This window comes from Trachypithecus francoisi, unplaced genomic scaffold (genome assembly GCF_009764315.1).
Source record: "Trachypithecus francoisi isolate TF-2019V2 unplaced genomic scaffold, Tfra_2.0 Lachesis_group10, whole genome shotgun sequence".
Classification (NCBI taxonomy): Eukaryota; Metazoa; Chordata; class Mammalia; order Primates; family Cercopithecidae; genus Trachypithecus; species Trachypithecus francoisi.
This window is the reverse complement of record NW_022681455.1, coordinates 12,210,396-12,230,429: the sequence shown is the minus strand read 5'-3', so window position 1 is coordinate 12,230,429 and position 20,034 is coordinate 12,210,396. Positions and strand designations below refer to the sequence as shown.

Below are 20,034 nucleotides of genomic sequence, written 5' to 3'. Positions count from 1 at the left end.
AAGGACTTTCTCAAGTTTAGAAAACTTGTAGGTAGAGGAGGAAGAATAAAATCCCAAGCGCAGTCTCCGAAGCCTGTGCTGGTAGCTACCACGGACATAGCCCCTTTGCATCATTTTATTTTTTTAACTTGTATTTTAGGTTTGGGGCTACATGTGCAGGTTTGTTATATAGATCAACTCACGTCACAGGGATTTGCTTTACTGAGTATTTCATCCCCCAGGTATTGAGCCTAGTACTCAATAGTTGTTTTTTCTGCTCCTCTCCCTCCTCCCACCCTCCACCCTCAAGCAGGCCCCAGTGTCTGCTGCTCCCTTCTTTGTGTCCCTGAGTTCTCATCATTTAGTTCCCACTTATAAGTGAGAGCATGCAGTGTTTGCTTTTTCTGTTTCTGCATTAGTTTGCTGAAGATAATGGCCTCCAGCTCCATCCATGTTCCCGCAGAAGATATGATCTCGTTCTTTTTTATGGCTGCATAGTTTTCCATGGTGTATATGTACCACATTTGCTTTATACAATCTGTAATTGATGGGCATTTAGGTTGATTCCATATCTTTGCTATTGTGAATAGCCAAAAGCAATGACAACAAAAGCAAAAATTGACAAATGGGATCTAATTAAACAAGAGCTTCTGCACAGCAAAAGAATACATCAACAGAGTAAACAGACAATCTACACAATGGGAGAAAATATTTGCAAACTATGCATCTGACAAAGGTCTAATATCCAGCATCTGTAAGGCACTTAAACAAATTTACAAGAAAAAAAAACAAACAACCCTTTGTATCCTTTTTAAAGGATGGAGAATATGTACCCTCTTTGGACATCCCCTTCTGCATTTACTAAATGGGGAGACTGGAGGAATTAGCTCAAGCTTGCTTTTTACATCTGAAGTCCAACAGCTCTTAAATATATACCCAAGACTGGTTGGGCGTGGTGGCTCATGCCTGTAATCCCAGCACTTTAGGAGGCTGAGGCAGGTGGATCACCTGAGGTCAGGAGTTCGAGATCAGCCTGGCCAAGATGGTGAAACCCTGTCTCCACTAAAAATACAAAAATTAGCCGGGCGTGGTGGCAGGCGCCTGTAATCCCAGCTACTTGGGAGGCTAAGCAAGAGAATTGCTTGAATCCGGAGGTGGAGGTTGCAGTGGGCCGAGATCGCACCATCGCACTCCAGCCTGGACGACAGAGTGAGACTGTCTCAAAAAAAAACCCAAAAACCAAAAAACAAAAAACAAAACCCAAGACTTACAAAAACAAAATTACCCAGAGTCAAACCAAATACCACTCTGACTAATCAACTGCTTCTAATCACTGCTTAACAATGTCACTCAGATACCCTCTTGTGCCAGTTGTGAGTAACCTGTAGGTTGCCAGGCCATGATAACCATCCCTGATCCCAGCAGAACTGGAGATGCAGAGGTAGCTCACTAAGAGGCTGACACGCTCCTCGCAGCCTCAGGAGGCTTCTTCGTTGTCTAATGCTGGTCTCCGGATAGGCCTGGGCTCTGTGGAGGTCCCAGCAGCGATCATCTGCAAAGCTCACTCCTCTCTGTGCCCATTCCCAGTTAGGTTGCACCAAGAATAAAGTCGGAAGAGCCCAGGCAATACGTACCCTTCCTTTTGGATGGTGTCGCGTCATCTACAAAGATCTCACACACTGTTCCGCCAGCTGACAGCCCATTTTCCCTTTGAGAATGCACAGAAAGGCTCCACGTTTTCGAACTTTTAGAAAGAAGACTTCACATAAGCCGTCAGAGACGACCTGTTTGGTTTATTTGTTTTATTTCTGCCTTTTCTGGTTTTTCTGCAAAGCACTTAGGAAACGTTTTAAACATAGCGCAGTATTTAAAAATAGGGTGTAAGTGGTTTTGAACATAGTCACAGATACAGATCTGAGTATGGACTTGCATGTGGTAAGTGCTTCATAAGTATTTGTTGAATGAATGTTAGTACCTGTTCTATTGGAAAGAATTTAAAATTATTGAAAAACTCGAATAACGAGTGCTAACATTTATTCGGATATTATTATATACTAGGATTTGTTAAATACTTTGCATACTATCTGTTTTTATCTTCCCAAAGGCCATCTCACGTCGGCACTTTTGCCCTAACTTAAAGATGAGAAAACTGAAGCACAGAAAATAATTTGACAATTAGCTGGTAAATTGTTTCCATATGCAATACTTAAAAAAAGTTAAGCTAATGTTTTGATTTGACAGATAAACTAGAAAACATCGGCACTATTTAATAGTAATTAGATACTAATATTAATATTCAGTAGATACCAATTAATTATTAATTCAATACTAATAATATTGTTGCAATATGTAGATTATAAGCCTTGAGATAGTTTTTGCAAATCTCTCTCTTGCCCATACCCTATTTAGTCATAAATTCGTGAGATGACTCATAACAGTTAGAGATACAATCTATAGTCATTGAAATAAACCTTGAACAGAGATTGAACTTACGTTCATTTGCACCCGCCACCAGATCTAAATGGCCCCTAACTCTGGACCGAAGTAATGCAATGTACAGATTTTACAAATCGTTCCTTTACACATCATTTAAATTACATTACAAATCATTTACAAATACCTTTGGCATGCATTCTACATGCTGAAGAGAGTTATTTAAATAGCAACGACAAGGATAACAACAACAGCACAAGTTGTAAGTGCCTCTGAGAGACAATACAAGTCCGTCACGGAAATATTTTACCTATTTCAGCTGAAATTCTAAAGATCATATGACTCTACCTGTAGCAGAAAGAAACTTGAAATGTTTTGTCGCCTGAATCCGTTGTGTCTTCCAAATGCTTCTTCTTTTTTTGAAGGATTTAGAAAAAACGACAACAAAGGGTTCACAGGAATTTGTTTAGTTACAAAACAAAACAAACAAAACATTTTTCCAGGATTGGTCCCTGGGGTCCCTGTGTCAGTTCTGATCTTTATCTGCATTTAAAGGACCTTCAGAGCACTGACCTGGGGGCACTAGGGTTGCTTAAGTATCAAAGAGGGTTGATGTACCGTATACTAAATATTTTACAACTATTTCCAACAGAGGCTTAATGCTTTCATTAAGCATTTAACTTCATTAGTTAAGTGAAGTTTTTAATAATTTGGGTCTGATTTTTAAATAATAAATTTTAGAAATTATTTTATTTTTCTCCTCGTAGACTATTTTTTGAAATTTGGTTTCTCATAATCGATATTATGAATTCAAAAGTTTCCAACCCTTATAGATTAGAAACGATGCATAGTATTTCATTAGAATAGTTAACATACTTTGAATGAAGACTAGATTGTTCAATCAGTAATTATTATGATTGCACGTGGTTGAGTATAAATAATAAGTAGACTGCATGAAGTCGTAAACTACTTCTGGCAAATAAAAATGTTGAAGGAACAGAAAATGTCTTGCTGTGTAGTGAATGCATAGAGATATTCCAAAATAACTACATTCAAATGTATTAAAGGGCACTACTGCTGAATCAAAGCTGTTCTTAACATTTGACCCTACTGGGCAAAAATAAGCCTTGCTATTAGCAGAGAAAACTAAGCATGCCTGGCTAATTGACTGATTTCAGAGCTGGCTTTTCTTTCCATGACTGATCTCCAGGAATGTAAAGCCCTGATATCTTTCACCTATCATGGTTTCCTTAGATCTCATTTGGCAACATTCATAGGTAGCTAACTAAACATACTGTCTTTCAAGTGACTGAAAACAAATGAATGAAAGATGTCTCAAGCAAATTCAACAACATAACAAGTGCCTATTGGTCTTCACGAAATATCTTTTTCAAACCCACAAATATATGGACATCATAAAAGTTATCTAATTATTCACTTCTGCATTTCAGAACCAAAAGTAAGAATCAGACAAAGAAAAAGGTTACGTTATATATAGGGACCTCTATTGCCTTATACTTAAATATGGAATCATCTGCTAAACAGAACAAATATTATTTTTCTCTCTTACACCTTTTATAGCTAAAATGTATAAATACTTTCATTTCCAAGTTCCTGTCATTGCTTTCTTTCCCTCATAAAGTCTGCACATAAAAAGCAGTGCAATTTGCTGTCCCCTTCATAGGAGAAATATGTTTAAATAATTATCTTCTTTATAAAATGTAAAAGAAAATTGCTCCATTTCTTTTTGGAAATATTTCTGAAAAGATCAAACTCAGGAATTTTATAATATAATATGTTATGCTATAATATAATATGTTATGTCAATACTCAAAACAATGTGAATCCATGCTCCACTGTCTTCCTTCCAATCTTTTAGCATAAGACAGGTAACAAAGACATTTTTCTGAATAATGATTAAGAATTGAAACCTAATATACTTGGAAGTTTATATGTTTTATGCTTGATTAGAATTGTCACTTTGGATTACTCTTTTATTTCCTGCTATTTAAGTTAAATGTTTCTTCACTAAATATTTTTATGGCTCCTATTACATCAGTTGTGAGAAAGGGCAAAGAAAAAGGTTGCAAAATCTATTATTTGTACAAATATGCATGGCACTGGACTATTCATTTTTGTAGAAAATTTAAATGGGATGTTTTATGAATACTAAATAGACTTTCACCTAGAAATGAATACAGTACAACCCAATTACCATAAATCATTACTGAAAATGCAGCATGGAACAGTAGGAAAAGAAAAAAAAAGGACCCCGTTTCAACTCCCAGCCTCACTACTTAACTAGCTTTGCAACCCTGAGCAATTTTCTCAACCACAATGTGAGACTGACTTCATATAATGCAATATCTGTTGTAATTGTTAAAATTAAAAATACTGCACTATATAAAATGTGAGTTTTTTATAAAATACTATCTTACCAACAGAGCATGACCTACAATCTCAAAATTTAAATCTAATAAAAATATCTTGTTAGTTTAAGTAAGAAGATTTACCTATCTTTGAAAAGTCATTTATCAATATATCTTTGAGCCAGGAAAATTTCCTGTTTAATTTGAGGTGTCTTAATAATGACCTAAATCAGCTACATTTTTTTTTTTTTTTTTCAGAATTAGGTTTATGGTCTAGGTGATGGGGAAATAAAACTTATTTGGATCCTTAATTTCCACTTTTCCATCCTTACCTGAGCATGCAGTCCTCAGTAACAATCTAGTTCCCAATAACAATCTGGCACCTCAAAAGAATATTTGTTCAGTGTGCTGCAATAGACTCTTAATACAGCATCTAACGTACACCTCAGGTATGATAGAATGAGACAGGCCTAGCTTCTCAGAGAACAAAAGCAAAGTAATTAGAAAACTTGTGTTAAATGTCATGGAGACTTTTAATTTTAATTATGTCTGAAAGGCCAAATCTACAAAATGAACAAAACTCGATTCCTGACTTAGAGAAATGTCTGCCTAATCTATCTCTTTGATGATGGACTGTGGGTGGGTCATGGGTTTGAGTTCCAGGTTCTTCTCAGCTGCCTCTATCTACTTTCTCAGAGCAGATCTAGTTGTCAGAGTCCAAGCTCTTGGAGGTGGTGTCCATTAAGAGCTCGCTTGAGAATCAAGCAGAGGGGTGAACAGCTGAGCCTCGCCTCCCCAGCTGATCCCAATACATCTTAAAGGATTGGTGTGAATCATACTAGAATGTTTAAACTTAACAGTCTTCCTTGAAGTGAAATCACTATGTTCTTCCATATTTATGTGTGATTATTATGCAAATATGAGCTTTAGCTGTGAGCCATGAATTCCCACTAGCTTCTTGCTGTGAGGTTAATCTTAGTTTTACACAAAAATGAATGGGGACATGGTATTTCCCTCACAATAGCCCACTTTCTCTTCTTTCATAATCCCTGAACTCTCTCTCCTTCCACCAAAAGACAACTTCTTTTATTTCTGCTCTGTGACTCTCCCTAGGTGTGTCCTTAGCTATGGTGAGGAACCCTTTAGATCATCCTATTTCCAGCCCTTCTCATAGGGGCCACTGTGAGCTTGGCCTCAGAGCCTGGTGGCCTCAAAATGTGCTCTTTTGTCCATATCTTGTTCAAGCCTGGAGTCCGATTATGGAGGATGTTCCTGGAATGCTCTGATCATGAGGGTACAGAGTGTGGTTTTACATAATGTATTATGAAATCATGGATTTCTGGCTGGGCGTGGTGGCTCATGCCTGTAATCCCAGCACTTTGGGAGGCTGAGGCAGTAGGATTGCTTGCGGTCAGGAGTTCAAGACCAGCCTGGGCAACATAGCAAAATCCCATCTCTACAAAACATAAAATAAAAAGCAAATAACGTATTTTTTTTTTTTTTGAGACAGAGTCTCGCTCTGTCACCCAGGCTGGAGTGTAGTGGCCGGATCTCAGCTCACTGCAAGCTCCACCTCCCGGGTTTACGCCATTCTCCTGCCTCAGCCTCCCAAATAGCTGGGACTACAGGTGCCCGCCACCTCGCCTGGCTAGTTTTTTGTATTTTTTAGTAGAGATGGGGTTTCACCGTGTTAGCCAGGATGGTCTCGATCTCCTGACCTCGTGATCTGCCCGTCTCGGCCTCCCAAAGTGCTGGGATTACAGGCCAAATAACATATTTCTAGTATCCCCCAGATTATGCTTTTTATTGGGAGATGGAGGGATGAGGGTGGCACATACTCAACTTTGTACGAAGCTAACTGCTGTTTTTTAGTATACTTAAATTTTCAATCCAAGTGCCAGAGCTTTTGCTTTCTTGTTAAATTGTCTTATTCATATTCAGCCCATCTCTCCACTTGGTTGAATCTTCTGGACACTGATCCTGATCTATTTGGGTCATCAGCCAATGTCTCCTCTATTATATTGAGTCCACCAACTAAAATGAAAGGATACTGTGGCACTGGGTCACTCATGATTACTTCCACCCTCCTCTGCATTACTTCCCTTTCCTCTTTACTTTTGTGTCCTGTGACTGCCTCACCCTCCCAAAAGTTATTAACACATTAGAAGAGTGACAATGATGGTCTTTGGAATCCAAAGCCCGTGCTCCTTTCCCTATAGTGCTCTGACCCACTGAGTGCTCTTTTCATTTGACAAGCCCACCATACTAATCATCCTTAAATCAAATCCATAATATTATTGCAGCTTTGTCAGATGCCTTGCTAAATCCCAAAATGTGGTTTATTTCCTTGGTCTCAATACCCTTTCATGTTCCCTGCCATTTGCTTCTGTGTTATGCTATTACGTCACACCATCCTGGTTTCAAATCCCAACATCTGCATGGCAAGGTTTTGTTATATCTGTGAGTTGCAGCCTCTCCACCTATAAAACGAGGAGATAATCCTTCCTGCTCGGAATTACGTAAGATTATAGATGGCACGCCGTAGGGATAAATACAGATTCTCCTCCACAGTGCTTCTGTCTGTTCCGTCTCATCCACTGTCTCTGCTTAACCAAGTCCCTTCAAGGACATATTTAAATGTCTCATTCTTTTTGAAGCACTCCCTCATCAACTCACTCAGGAATTCTTCTTCATTCGTACTCCTGCTGCACTTGGTGGTACCTTCTTTGGCCATTCAGGATACCTTGCATCTTGCTGACTTACTCTTCTACTAGAATTGAAGCTCCTGAGGGACAGGCATCACTTAATTTGTATCAAATTTGCATTCCCAAAGTATTTTTTTTTTTTTTTTTTTTTTTTTTTGAGACAGAGTCTCACTCTGTCTCCCAGGCTGGAGTGTAGTGGCGCGATCTCAGCTCACTGAAAGCTCCGCCTCCCAGGTTCATGACATTCTCCTGCCTCAGCCTCCTGAGTAGCTGGGACTACAGGTGCCCACCACCACAGCTGGCTACTTTTTTTGTATTTTTAGTAGAGACGGGGTTTCACCGTGTTAGCCAGGATGGTCTCAATCTCCTGACCTCATGATCTGCCCGCCTTGGCCCCCCAAAGTGCTGGGATTACAGGTCCCAAAGTGTTTCTACACTGTTGGTGCTAAATATTATTGAACATCTGAGTGAATCCTCTTCTTCCACTTAGACTGGTCCCTGGCACATGTTCGTCTTAGACTTCATGACGGCTATTGTTGTTCTACTCCTTAGCATCATGTCTATTCTAAAGTCCCAAATCCTATACCTCCTTCAAAATACAGCAATCCCCAATATACACAAATCATTCTTTAACTTCTTAAGACAATCACTTTCTTAACTCTCATACATTTTTAAAGTCTGTGGTTTCTATGATGTGGTCTATTGCCATGTCCCAGTTTACATGATCTCTCCTAAGCAGGCATCCTCCTCTGGGGCAGAAACTGTACCTTCTAATTTATTTTGGAGTTGGTTGGTACTTAAATCATTGGATTTTGGATGTCTGGGCGTTTTCTTCAAACCCAAGCCTGATTCAGAAGACAGTGAACACCTAGGAGCAGATAATGTTTCTTTTACGCCTACAGTGCCTTCCACAGAACCTTTATATGCAAGGTTCCAGATAAACCTGTGTGTGCAAAGACAAGGAATCCAATATATTTAAGTAAATGCATCATGACTTTGAGATTACAGATGTTCCTTGATTTACCATGGGTTACATCCCAATGAATCTATTGTAAATTGAAAATATCCTAAGTCAAAACTGCATTTAGGCCAGGCACAGCGGCTCACGCCTCTAATCCCAGCACTTTGGGAGGCCGAGGCAGGCGGATCACTGGAGGTCAGGAGTTCGAGACCAGCCTGGCCAACACAGGGAAACCCCATCTCTACTAAAAATACAAAAATTAGCCAGTGTGGTGGTGTGTGCCTGCAATTCCTGCTATTCGAGTGGTTGAGGCAGGAGAATCACTTGAACCTGGGAGGCAGAGGTTGTACTGAGCCAAGATCACACCACTGCACTACAGCCTGGGCAACAGAGCAAGACTCTGTTTCAACAACAACAAAAAAGCATTTAATATATCTAACCTACTGAACATCATAGCTTAGCCTACCCTACTTTAAACATGCTCGCTTACATTAGCCTACAGTTGGACAACATCATCTAACAATAAACAAAGTCTAGACTATCTTGTGTAATGTACTGAATACAGTGCACTGTAGTGTGTTTGTGGTTACAATCACGTGGCTGGCTGGGAGCTTTGGCTCCCTGCTGCCGCCCGGCATCATAAGAGATCAAACCACATATTGGTAGCGCAGAAAGATATCAAAATTCAAAATTCAGAGTGTGGTTTCTACTGAATGCTTATCGTTTTCACACCAGTGTAAAGTTGAAAAATCATTAAATTGAACCATAGTAAGCTGTGAAGAGTCTGTATATAATTTGTAGAGAAAAACATTTTGCTATTCTTGCTTTAAACCTTCTTTCTCCTTTTCCCCACTTGGTAATGAGAACAGGGAGTTATTGCCACTAAAATCTTATATATGTATAATATATGTATATAAATATATATATTACAAAATATATTTTGAATATCAAATGGGAAATTTAATATTTTAAGTCATGGGAAGTCACTTTGAGAGAAGTTTCTTTAGGTGAGACACATACTGTATTTAGAACTTATAGATGGTTTTGAAACAAAATTAATGAAAATCATCTCTCTGGTACTATTTGAAGTTGACTGCAAAATGTAAGGTGAAAACCAGAAAAGTCAAAAAGAACCCTGATGTTATAATTTGAACTGAGCATGCATCAAGATCTATTAACTATCTTGACAGTTTTCCAACAAAAATGATTATTTTCCATAATCCTTATTAAGTGCTATCACTTAAAATTTAGGTCAGGGATTAACTAGTAAGAAACGTGTTACTTATACTGTTTCTGTGAAAGGAAAATCAGGTCTATATATCAAAAAATAACTGAGAAACAAAATGTGTACATTAAATACCATCAGTTAATTAACATTTCAAAAGAAATAATTATCATTTTGGCTTAAACTTTAGGGAATGAAAATAAGTTATTTGAATGCCTTTGATTTATATTATACTACATTTTCATAAGCCAGATATAATCATCTTTAACTAGAAAAACGACCTTTGGTTCTTCAGCTGTTTTTTCCAGTACTTCTGATGATGACATTGCAGTGGATTCACACAAGGTATTGAAATTGTTACACATTAAAACTTTCACCTGTTTTGCCGATGAATTATCAAAGAGATTTACTATGTCATTGCACCCTAGTTCTCTACAGACCTGGGTCTCCACGCATGACGGTGCAACAGAATAAAAGTCAAACACAGTCCCACTAGTTCTCTGAATTACCTTATTTGCAAGTCGTTTATATTTGGGAGCATCAAGTGGACACTGCTCCTTGGGAAAAGACGACTTTGAAGAAACAGCACAAAATTATTATTCCCTTGTCTATTTTGTGCATGTGATTTCAAAGTATAATGGGTTCGATTTTGGTTAATATTCTTTATAGAGCTGCATATTTCAAATACTAGCAAAATACTTGAAAGGTCACAGTAAAGTGTGAAAGTTGCTAATATTAAAGGTATGTGCACGACGCATTGAATTTTGAAAAGCCCAAAATAGGAATCGTGAAAAATAGAAAATAAGAGTAAGGCACATGACAGCATTATGAAAGTTTCAAGGGAACATCCGCTCACATCACAACACTTGTTTTTAAGTACAGAATTTTTTTAAATTAAGAAAAATCTATAGAAACTAAAAACACCTCAATGCTAAAAACTCCAAGCATAATCTTTGAATTTAGAGAAGTCATCTGTACTTCATTATGGAGTTAGGAATATGCTTATTATACTGCTTTAAAATTTTAGGCAATAAAACGTTAAGTTCATGACACAGTTAAACATTAATTTTGAGAAACTGGACAGATAAGAGACCTCATTTTCAACTACTATTATTGATAGGGCAACGCCATCCCTAGAGCAGGTATTTCCAGAATTCTTCCCAAAGCTATCTCAGAATATAAAATGTAGTTTTATTGTTTTTGGGAGAATTGTGTTACTTAATCTATGGAAATATGTAAATGCAAATTGAAGCATGCATTTAAAGCACCACGGATCCACCAGAGCGTGCTGGGACTGCAGCACACCTTGGAGATCCTAATTGAGGTAAGGATAAGCAAGTTGAAATGCCAGGTCTTTGCAAAGTCACAGATGTGAAGCCGGGGTTGGCTAGCAGCAGGTCTCCAAACCCCTTAGTAGACAGGCTGTCCCCTACCTCTCACCCCGCAAACCATGCTGTTGTCTCACCTATTTTATGTCTCTGCAATCTTTTAAACAAGCCTTTAAAAATGTGAATACATTGACTTAATGATGTGCTAAGTATTCAAATTCCAACATTAAAACACTTTTCTCACAAACCTAGCATCTGTAATCATTACTAATGCAAATCACTGCAGTGGTAATTGGGGGCTCCCCATGCCCCCATATTTTTCTGAATAAGGATGGTTTAACGTTCCAGGATAGGAAACAGTAATGTCTAAAGAGAGTCACTTAAGTAATTTAGAAGTCTGAATTTGGCTTTTCCGTCACCTTGAGCCCTCTGCAGTTCAGTGCTGGACGGAGCTCTGTGACTGTAACAGGATCAAGGGAAAGAAGAGCCCATAGCTCACAAAGAAATCTGGTGTTGGAACCTGGGAATGGGGTTATACGGGTCTCACCTAAGCCAAATTCTAAGGACAATGGGTTTTAACTCATGTTCCCCAGAAATGTCCATACCCTCACTTAGGAACGTTGCCTATTTTAGGCTATATGCTTTATGTATGTACAGAAAGTATTCTTATATATTTAGTCTTCTAATAATAACAATGAAATGACTTCTCACAAATAAGAAAAATAGGTCTCGCAGTTGTATGGATTTTAGTTACAGTTTCGCATGGTAGAAAGGCGACTAAAGTCTCTCTTCACAAAAAAAACTAAGGGTTGAGGGGAATGTGGACAGAATGGAACCCAGAGCTATTTTCCAAATGCAGATCACTGATCACTGGATGATATAAAGAAGGCACAACTGAAGCAATGGTAAAGTCAGTAAACAATATTTTACTGAAACATTTCATAACACAGAAAATCTGTCTGAAGTGTAAAGTTACTGTCTTACATAAGGAGAACAGACCCATTTTCAAAGACTAATATGAATACAATAAATATGGAGTTTACATACTAATTTATACACAGAAACTCTGCCCCATAGCCATAAAATTTATATTTAACCGTGGAACATATAATTTAATCATTTGATTTATTTGACAGGTCTTCCTTACTAAACACAAATAACTACCTGGTTTTCATATACATATATAATATATTTTTATGTATATAGATATTCAACAATCTGTACAGTTTCTAAACAGAAAGCTCCTAAAAGGCACAATTGTCTATACAACATGTACAAAAATGGCTGGAGCTGACACAAAACAACAATTATTGGTCAAAAGTTCATGATTGCACAAAGATTAGTCATGAGTTTATGTCAGAAAAATGTGCTTTAAGGAAAGGAGGGTTTTCAAAGAAACCTTTAAGTGTTATAAAAAAAAAAAAAAGCAATAAAAAATAAAACCCATCAGGTCGCTATCACAAGCCTGTCCTCGTCATCATCACTGCTGACGTCGCTGAACTGCACCGTGGGCTGCCTCCGCGGCAGTGCTGTGGGCCTGGGCACCCGTCTGTCTGGAGAGACAGTCTGCTGGCCTGAGGGCTTTGTAAAAACGTCAGCATGTGCCTTCAGCAGAGGTTGGGACGTGGACACTGGTTGGCCCTGTACGGAAGGGAGTTCAGGCTTGGGCTTCACATGATTTGCCGAGGCAGCCTTCTCTGTGTCCATTTCACTCAGGCTATCAAGCCTTGCATGGTCACCTGCAGGGGCAGGTGGATTCAGAACTTTTTTTGCGTTTTCCCGCTGGACTTTAGGTGACCCCTGAGGAGACTCGGTCCTGCTGACCTGGTTTGCACTGGCTACGGAAGTCTGCTTGGGTTGTGTCTCGCATGTTTTGCTTTGGGAAGCTGGCATTTCAGGAGCTCCCTGTGCATCGACGGCTACTTGACTGACTGAGGGGATTAAGGTAGGCAATGCTATGTTCAAGATCTGGAGACCTGGAATGTGTGCCTGAGGGGCGGGGCTGCTTTGTGAGGAAGGGTTTGCAGTCAGAACCTGCAGTCCGACAGCATTGAGAGCCAGTCCTGGTGGATGGACTTGTGGGGCCATATTTGCATTGGCTAGGCCTACAATATTGACGGTTTCCATGCTTAGCGAGGGGAGTGACTGTAAGCCTGGGGTACTTAGGTTCTGAAGGCCTGGCACGCGGATTTGGCCAATAGGAATACATGGCACAACACTGCTTAATTCAGCCACTCCAGCGGGGTTTGTAGTGCCAGACACTTCTGTGACCGTATCCCCGGGAGTACCCAAAGTTCTGTGAACGACACTGACAGCAGGGATCGTGAGCTGCACTGGTCCAGCCTGAAGGGGCACAAACGTGGAGTATGTGAGGCCAGCAGGTACCACGTGGATCCCCCCAACTGGAACCATATTATAAGGTGTCCTTGATTGCTGCTGGGAATGCAAAGGAAGGTGGCTAAACAAATGAGTGTGGGGAGAAGGCAGGCCTGGGGTCGGCTGTAGAGTTATTTGCTGCTTCTGTTCTTGAGGGTCAGGATGTGGTGAGGTCACAGAAGGCATCCCCACTGCTGTCTGGGGGCTGTGCTCGGCTGCAGCAGGAGGAAGTCTTACAGGCGATGGGCTCTAAAGGGCAAGACAGAACAATCCTTTTATGACAGCTTTTTCGTAATCCCCGAGCTATACAGCTACTGCTAAATCTATTTCTTCACAATGAGATAAAAGTAAGCATATTTGCATTGATAAAAATGAAGTTTGCTGCAATGAAATTATTTTTCGATGTTTAAAAATAAGCTTCCAATTAAAAAATTATTACATCTTTAATTTCTTTCTTTCCCGGTAGAAATAATGGCGATACATCTTGTATAGTCTTTTGCATGTCTCAAGCAAATTTCCTGGATTTTGTCATACTGTAAATTGAGAAGTGGACACAGCTATATTCTCAAGCTGTTATTTTTGTTATTATTTCTGTTTCTGGCACCACTAGCTCCATCTTATTTTAGAGATTAAGAGTTATTGAGAAATTGAGATACAAGTTGGCTGTGACAAGTCAGTGGGGAAAAATGAAGTAAAGAATTATTTGTGAAGAGATGTTACTGAGAAAAAGGTCTCTGGCTGTTTGTCTATTCATTTGCAAGTTGATGAAATGTCTACTGAAAACCAGATTTCCAGGCACTGGTAAGTGTCTGAGAGGTTTTCGGATAGAGACGTTTATACCATAATGTGTCACAGTTAGAAATAAATCCTATTGCAATATTCAATACATACTGAGGTAAGAGAACTGTCAATGAGAGAAGAATGTATTCCTCCAAGAATTAATCATTTGTCACAAAACAGCCAGAGGTAGAGCAGGGACTCACTTGCAGCACATGGAGCGTGACTTTTCAGAGGCCTGTGTCTGCCTTGAGCTAGTTCCCGGGCAGAAAGCTCTCCCAAGCTGCGGTAGCAATGTGATCATTCAAGCAAAGTGAACTTCTTGATGTGTTTTCGGGTCACATTAACTCTGCCATAGAAACTGGTGGCTGTCTTGCCAATGGGGGCAAAGTGCGAAATGTTTGGATAAGTCAGTGAAAACCCATCATCACATTAGCACCAGTGGAAAAACAGCTCAGAAGGGGCCAGCAGATAAATCAGTTGCGGGACTTGTGTTCACCACTGTCACTTTTTTTTTTTAATTTCAAAAATTTTTCAAAATGCAAATAAAAATAAGGGGGTATATTTTTCAAGAACCATTTGTTTCTTTCACAGAGTTACAATAAAATATCTGAACTGCTTAAAATACTCAACATGATTCCAAAGGACAAAAATGTCCTCTACCCTTAAATACAAGAAAAAAATAAAGCCAAACAGACTGATTTGAAGTAAATAAATCACTTGGGTGCATTCTCTTCTTAAGCCATTAAGTTCTCCATATTTAATAAGTTAAAATGAAAAAGGAAATAAAAGAACAGCCGCCAATCATTTACCTGTGTTAAAGCAATAGCCTTTCCTGCCACAGAGCTTCTCAGAATTTCTTCTGACTCAGGGTAGTCCACAGACATCTGATGACACGGGGACCTGGAAGCGTCTACAGGTGGAATTGTGTCATTTTCATCTCTCGCGGCACGCTGCCTGGCCTTCCCCGGAGAGAGTGTCTTCCTACTGTAGTCAGACTGTGCTGTGCTCAGGACAGTCATTTTGGTGAGCAATGCCCTGGGAAGAACGTCCATTGGGTCCGTGTGTACCCCAGAAAAGCAATCGGTGATCCTGACGTCCTCATCAGCACTCACAGAGTCCTGAAGGCTACTTCTAGATGGAAGGTGCTGTGGGCTGGCTGTGACCGAGGGCGCGGCTGACAGGACTGACTCCGCCTGGCTATCCTCATCATCGTCTTCATTTTCATTGTCATCCTCATCTGGGCCATCAGATTCTTCAAGATCATATCCAGATCGCTCATAACTGAATCTCTGTTTTTCATCTAATAAAAACAACCAAGAGAGTATGTGATGGAATGCTTTGCAAGTGCACAAATGCTATTTTTAATTTTTTTTATAGGTTTGGTAACTCTGTGAGGATTACAAAAGACAAGGACCCTGCCCACAATGAGCCTCCACCCTGGCTGAGGAGAAGGCCCTGGGGAAGAACAAGACAGGTGGCCATCAGGATTCAGAGGAGGGCAGCTCTGCGGGAGGGGCCAGGTCAGGGATGAGGAAATGGGAAATGACTCTCAGAAGGCGAATGAGGCAGGCGGAGGGTAATCAAGAAACACGGAAATGAAGGCCTTGACAATCTTTAGAAAATCTTTAAAACACAACTGAACTACATATAAAATTAATACAGAGTTCAAAGCAACTCTTTTCCTGAGCTTTTTCTCTATTTTGTATCTTCCTCTTACTGAACAAATTAAATCAAACACAACAAGCTGATGGCTGTTGGTATCTGTGAGCAAAATACATTTTCTTTAGATTTGAATAGTATCCTAGATGAGGAAAGAAAAGGACTTTTATTTGAGGAATGTGGGCCCTTTCAAATTACTAGGCTCCAGAGAGGTATTAAGATGACACAGCAATCACATCTGACCCCCTACTTTACTGCAGCTGCTCCCCAGTGCCACAGGTAGCTGTGAATTAACCTAGTCATGTGGCATCGGCCACCACATCCCACATTTTATAGCTTAACCTTGGACAGGCAGTCACTAATCACTGTTACTCCTGTAGATCAATGAGAATTCCTGACAGAACTGTCTAACAGTCTACTCGGTAATACTGCCCTCCTCCCCCGCCCTGTGTTTTTGTTTTTTGTTTTTTCTTTTTTCTTTTTGCCTTTAAAAATCTGCTTGTAACAAAGGCCAAGAAAGCAGTTTAGGTGAGTCATCTGGGCAGCTGTCCTTATTCTGGCTCAAGTCAACTCTTTCAGCCACACTTTGTGCTTCAGCTTCTTTTTTTGGTTGACACAGTCATGTTTCAATGGTCCTCCGTGTCGTCATATTCACCTAATGTGTAAGCCTTCTTATTTACTGAGAAATGCTAACATTTGCTGCCAATTTCTGTGACATGATTCAACCCACTCCTCATAGAAAGGGGGATATTATCTAAAAGTCGTTAGTATCAGCCTCATAACATCATGTGAAACTGAGTTTAACAAGGAATCTTCAAGATGACCCAGGAAATAGTTTCAGAAATCTCATAAGCTCATGTGGAACTTTTAAACTCTTCACATTTTCAAAATCTTGCAAATTAGAGGTTCTTTCCCGCAGAAAGTTTAATAAAATTTAGTTATGGGGGAGGAATGTCACTGAGATATAATAAAGATGACATTAGACAATGTACAGTTTAGCTGTGATACATTCTGCACTTACAGGTATTTTTTGAAGAGAGAAAAACATGTAAACACAGCAACAAGCAATAGGCTGCCTTTCCCAAATGGCCGAGACGTTAATTTTTTACTACTTTTTCTTTGTATATGACAAAAATAAGTTCTTAGAGAAAAGTCTTAGAAGATCCATACAAAAGATTTGAGGGTGATTATTTCTAGGGGATGAAAAGAACTTGACATTTTACATTATTTATCACAAACATGTGCTACTTTTATAATTAAAAAACTCAAAAGATGAAACATGCATTTAGATTCCGTTAGCATGTGATTTCATAAGCCTTTTGCTTTTAGGGTTCTACTGTTATGCTGTAAAATAAGTAATGAAATAAAATAATACCAAAGTATTGAATGGCTCTAGGGGCCTACACTGGAGATAGAATGTGTGATTTCTGGGTAAATGCCCAGACTCCTGTGCCTCAGCTACTTCTCTACGTTGTCTGATATTTGGCATTGTAAAATTTGAGTCATCCTCAATTTGACTTGAATTTGCCACATCAGTAGCAAATTAGGTATTTTTTGTTTGTTTGTTTTTTTGGAGACGCGTCTTCTTTAAAGAAGTAAAATTTGTAAAAAGACTAGAGAGAACTGAATGACTGGGAGAGTAAGTTACTGGAGTGAAAGGATGATTTCATTCAAGGCTGATCTTGCTGTAAAGTCTAACAAGGATGGGACTGTTTATGTTAAACACACACACACACACACACACACACACACACACACACGGCCTAACTTTAAACTTACAACTTTTTCCAAACCCATCAATAAGCCAGGGTCCCAGATAATCAACAGCCCCAAATCTAAGGAAACACAAGCTTGCGTCACTGAGGGCAGACACAACAGAACCCCGGTCAGGAGAGTCCTGCTCAAGTATCTGGTTAGAGTCAAGAGTGGGCTGCCAAGATTGTGTGAAACCTCTGGGGGTTACATTCTCCCACAGGATCCATGCCATGATCATCACTCAGGTGCTCACAGGAAGATGTGGTAAGAAGTGTCCACTGCGTTCCAGATACTGGGGAGAGAAGCAGTAACCCAATAGGAGTGGCAAGGAACTACACCTGGAACCACCTCCCCTGTCTCCACCAGGAAAACAAAAGACTTACCCTGTGAGGACAAGGGCGGCACGCACTGTTGTCCTTAGGACACTGGTGAAAACTCACTGCAGTGTGGAAAGGGAATAGGAAAAACATACACATACAACCTGTCTCCTTGGGGAGGGACAGGATTACACAGAAACCCCTACAACACTTGGGGGAGGGGGAGGAGAACTGAGAAGGCCACAGCCCAGAAACCTAAGAAAATGGTGCAGGTACAAGACTGAATCTCAATCGGAACAGAGACAGCACCCCATCCTCCTCCTCACCCCCCAGTGCCAAGCTAAGGAGCTTAGAATTACAGGTAACAAAATAGTGCTTGGAGAGAAACAGGAGAACAAGAACGTGCAGAGAGACCCTTTCTGAGGTACAGTGCAAAAGGAAGACCTAAAACTAGAACTGAACAGGTGACGTTCTTGTGATCCAACCCCCAACCAAAACACAAAGTATCTCTACAGGAACGTGAGGCCTTTGCTGCAGTGAGGATAGCTGTAGTGACAACAAATCGCTCAAACCCAGCCCACGCCTAACTAGATAAACTCTAACTCCCACACTAAAGGCCACTAGGAAGGAGAGGCATGCCCATTTCTAGGCATGCAAACCATTTCCATGGGTCTCTACTGTCTTACACAAGATGTACAGCTTTCAACACAAAATTACAAGGCACACAAGAAGGCAAGAAAAAAACATGCTTCAGAGAGACAAAGCAATCATCAGAACCACAGTGAGATATGACACCAATGTTAGAAATGACTGAGAATTTGAAGAAACGGTGGTTAATATGCTGAAGGCTCTAAAGGGAAAGGTAGGCAATAACAGATGGGACTTTCAGCTGAGTGATGAAAACTACTACAAAGAATCCAGTGAAAATGGTGCAAATAAAAAATACAGTCACAATACCAAGAAAACTGTCCAATCCAGAATTCTATGCCCATTGAAAATACTTTTCAAAGATGAAAGAGAAATACAGACTTTCTTAGAAACACAAAAACTCAGGGGATTCATTGCCAGCTGCTTGACCTAGTGGATAATAAACGTTAAAAGGAAGTTCCTCAGGCAGAAGGAACATAACGTCAGACGGAGGCCCGGATCTACACAAAGAAACAAAGAATAGTGAAAACAGAATAAATGGGGACACAACTTTTTTTTCTTATTTTTTAATTGCTCTAAAAGATACCTGAATGTCTAAAACAATGTCCTGTGCGTTCATAGTAGATGTAAATGTAAAAAGGTATGGCCACAATAGCATAAAGGATGGAAAGGAGGAGCTGTGTATATACTGCAGTAAAGTCTATAGGCTCCATGTAAAGCAATGTAATATTATCTGAGGTAGATAACTACAATTTTTGAAGGTATAAATAGTAAGTCAGTTGAGGAAATAGAGCAGAATCATAAAAAACACTCGATTAATACTAGAGAAGGCATCAAGAGAAAACTGAAACCCAAAAATGAAACAAAGAGAAAATAGCTGCCAATATGGTACATTTTAATCCAATTACACAAATAACAACATTAAAAGGGGTGGTCTAACACATAAATTAAAAGACAGAAATGACTAGGATTGAATAAAATGCAAGTCCCATGTATATACTGTACGTAAGAAATGCATTTTAAAATATTGATATAAAGACATAAATAGGTTGAAAATAAAAGTTTGGAGAAAGATACACTATAAATCAGTAACTAAAATACAGCTGCAGAAACTATACTAATATCAGACAAAGCGGACTTCAGAGCCAAGAATATCTGGAGGATAAACAGGAGAATTACATAATGATACAGGTCATCCCTATGGACATAACAATCCTAAGTGTGTACCCAACAGAGCTTCAAAATAAATGAGTGGAAACTGAACAAAAATAAATAAATCTATAATCAGAGCTGGAGACTTCAATAATCCACTTTCGGTAACTGATGGAACATGTAATAAGAAAATCAGAAAGAACATAAGAGACGTGTAAAACACTATCAAGACCTAACAGACACTTATAGAAATGTTACACTGAAGAGCAGAACATACCTTTCATGTAAGTGTATGTGGAACGTTCACCAGTATATACCATATTCTGAGCTACAAAATAAACCTCAAC

At 39.4% G+C, this 20,034-nt stretch overlaps 1 protein-coding gene across 3 annotated transcripts in view; it reads right to left on the bottom strand.

Annotated features, from left to right (window-relative positions):
* Positions 1-11,906: 11,906 nt before the first annotated feature.
* HIVEP1 (HIVEP zinc finger 1) overlaps positions 11,907-20,034 on the bottom strand; it is a 158,434-nt gene continuing 150,306 nt past the window's right edge. For all 3 annotated transcript variants that reach the window (XM_033216230.1, XM_033216232.1, XM_033216231.1), the window contains exons 8-9: positions 14,966-15,456; positions 11,907-13,625 (exon numbers count right to left, since the gene is read on the bottom strand). In XM_033216230.1, coding sequence (XP_033072121.1) covers positions 12,447-13,625; positions 14,966-15,456 — 1,670 coding nt within the window. In that variant the 3' untranslated portion in view covers positions 11,907-12,446. The remainder of the gene's footprint in view (positions 13,626-14,965; positions 15,457-20,034) is intronic.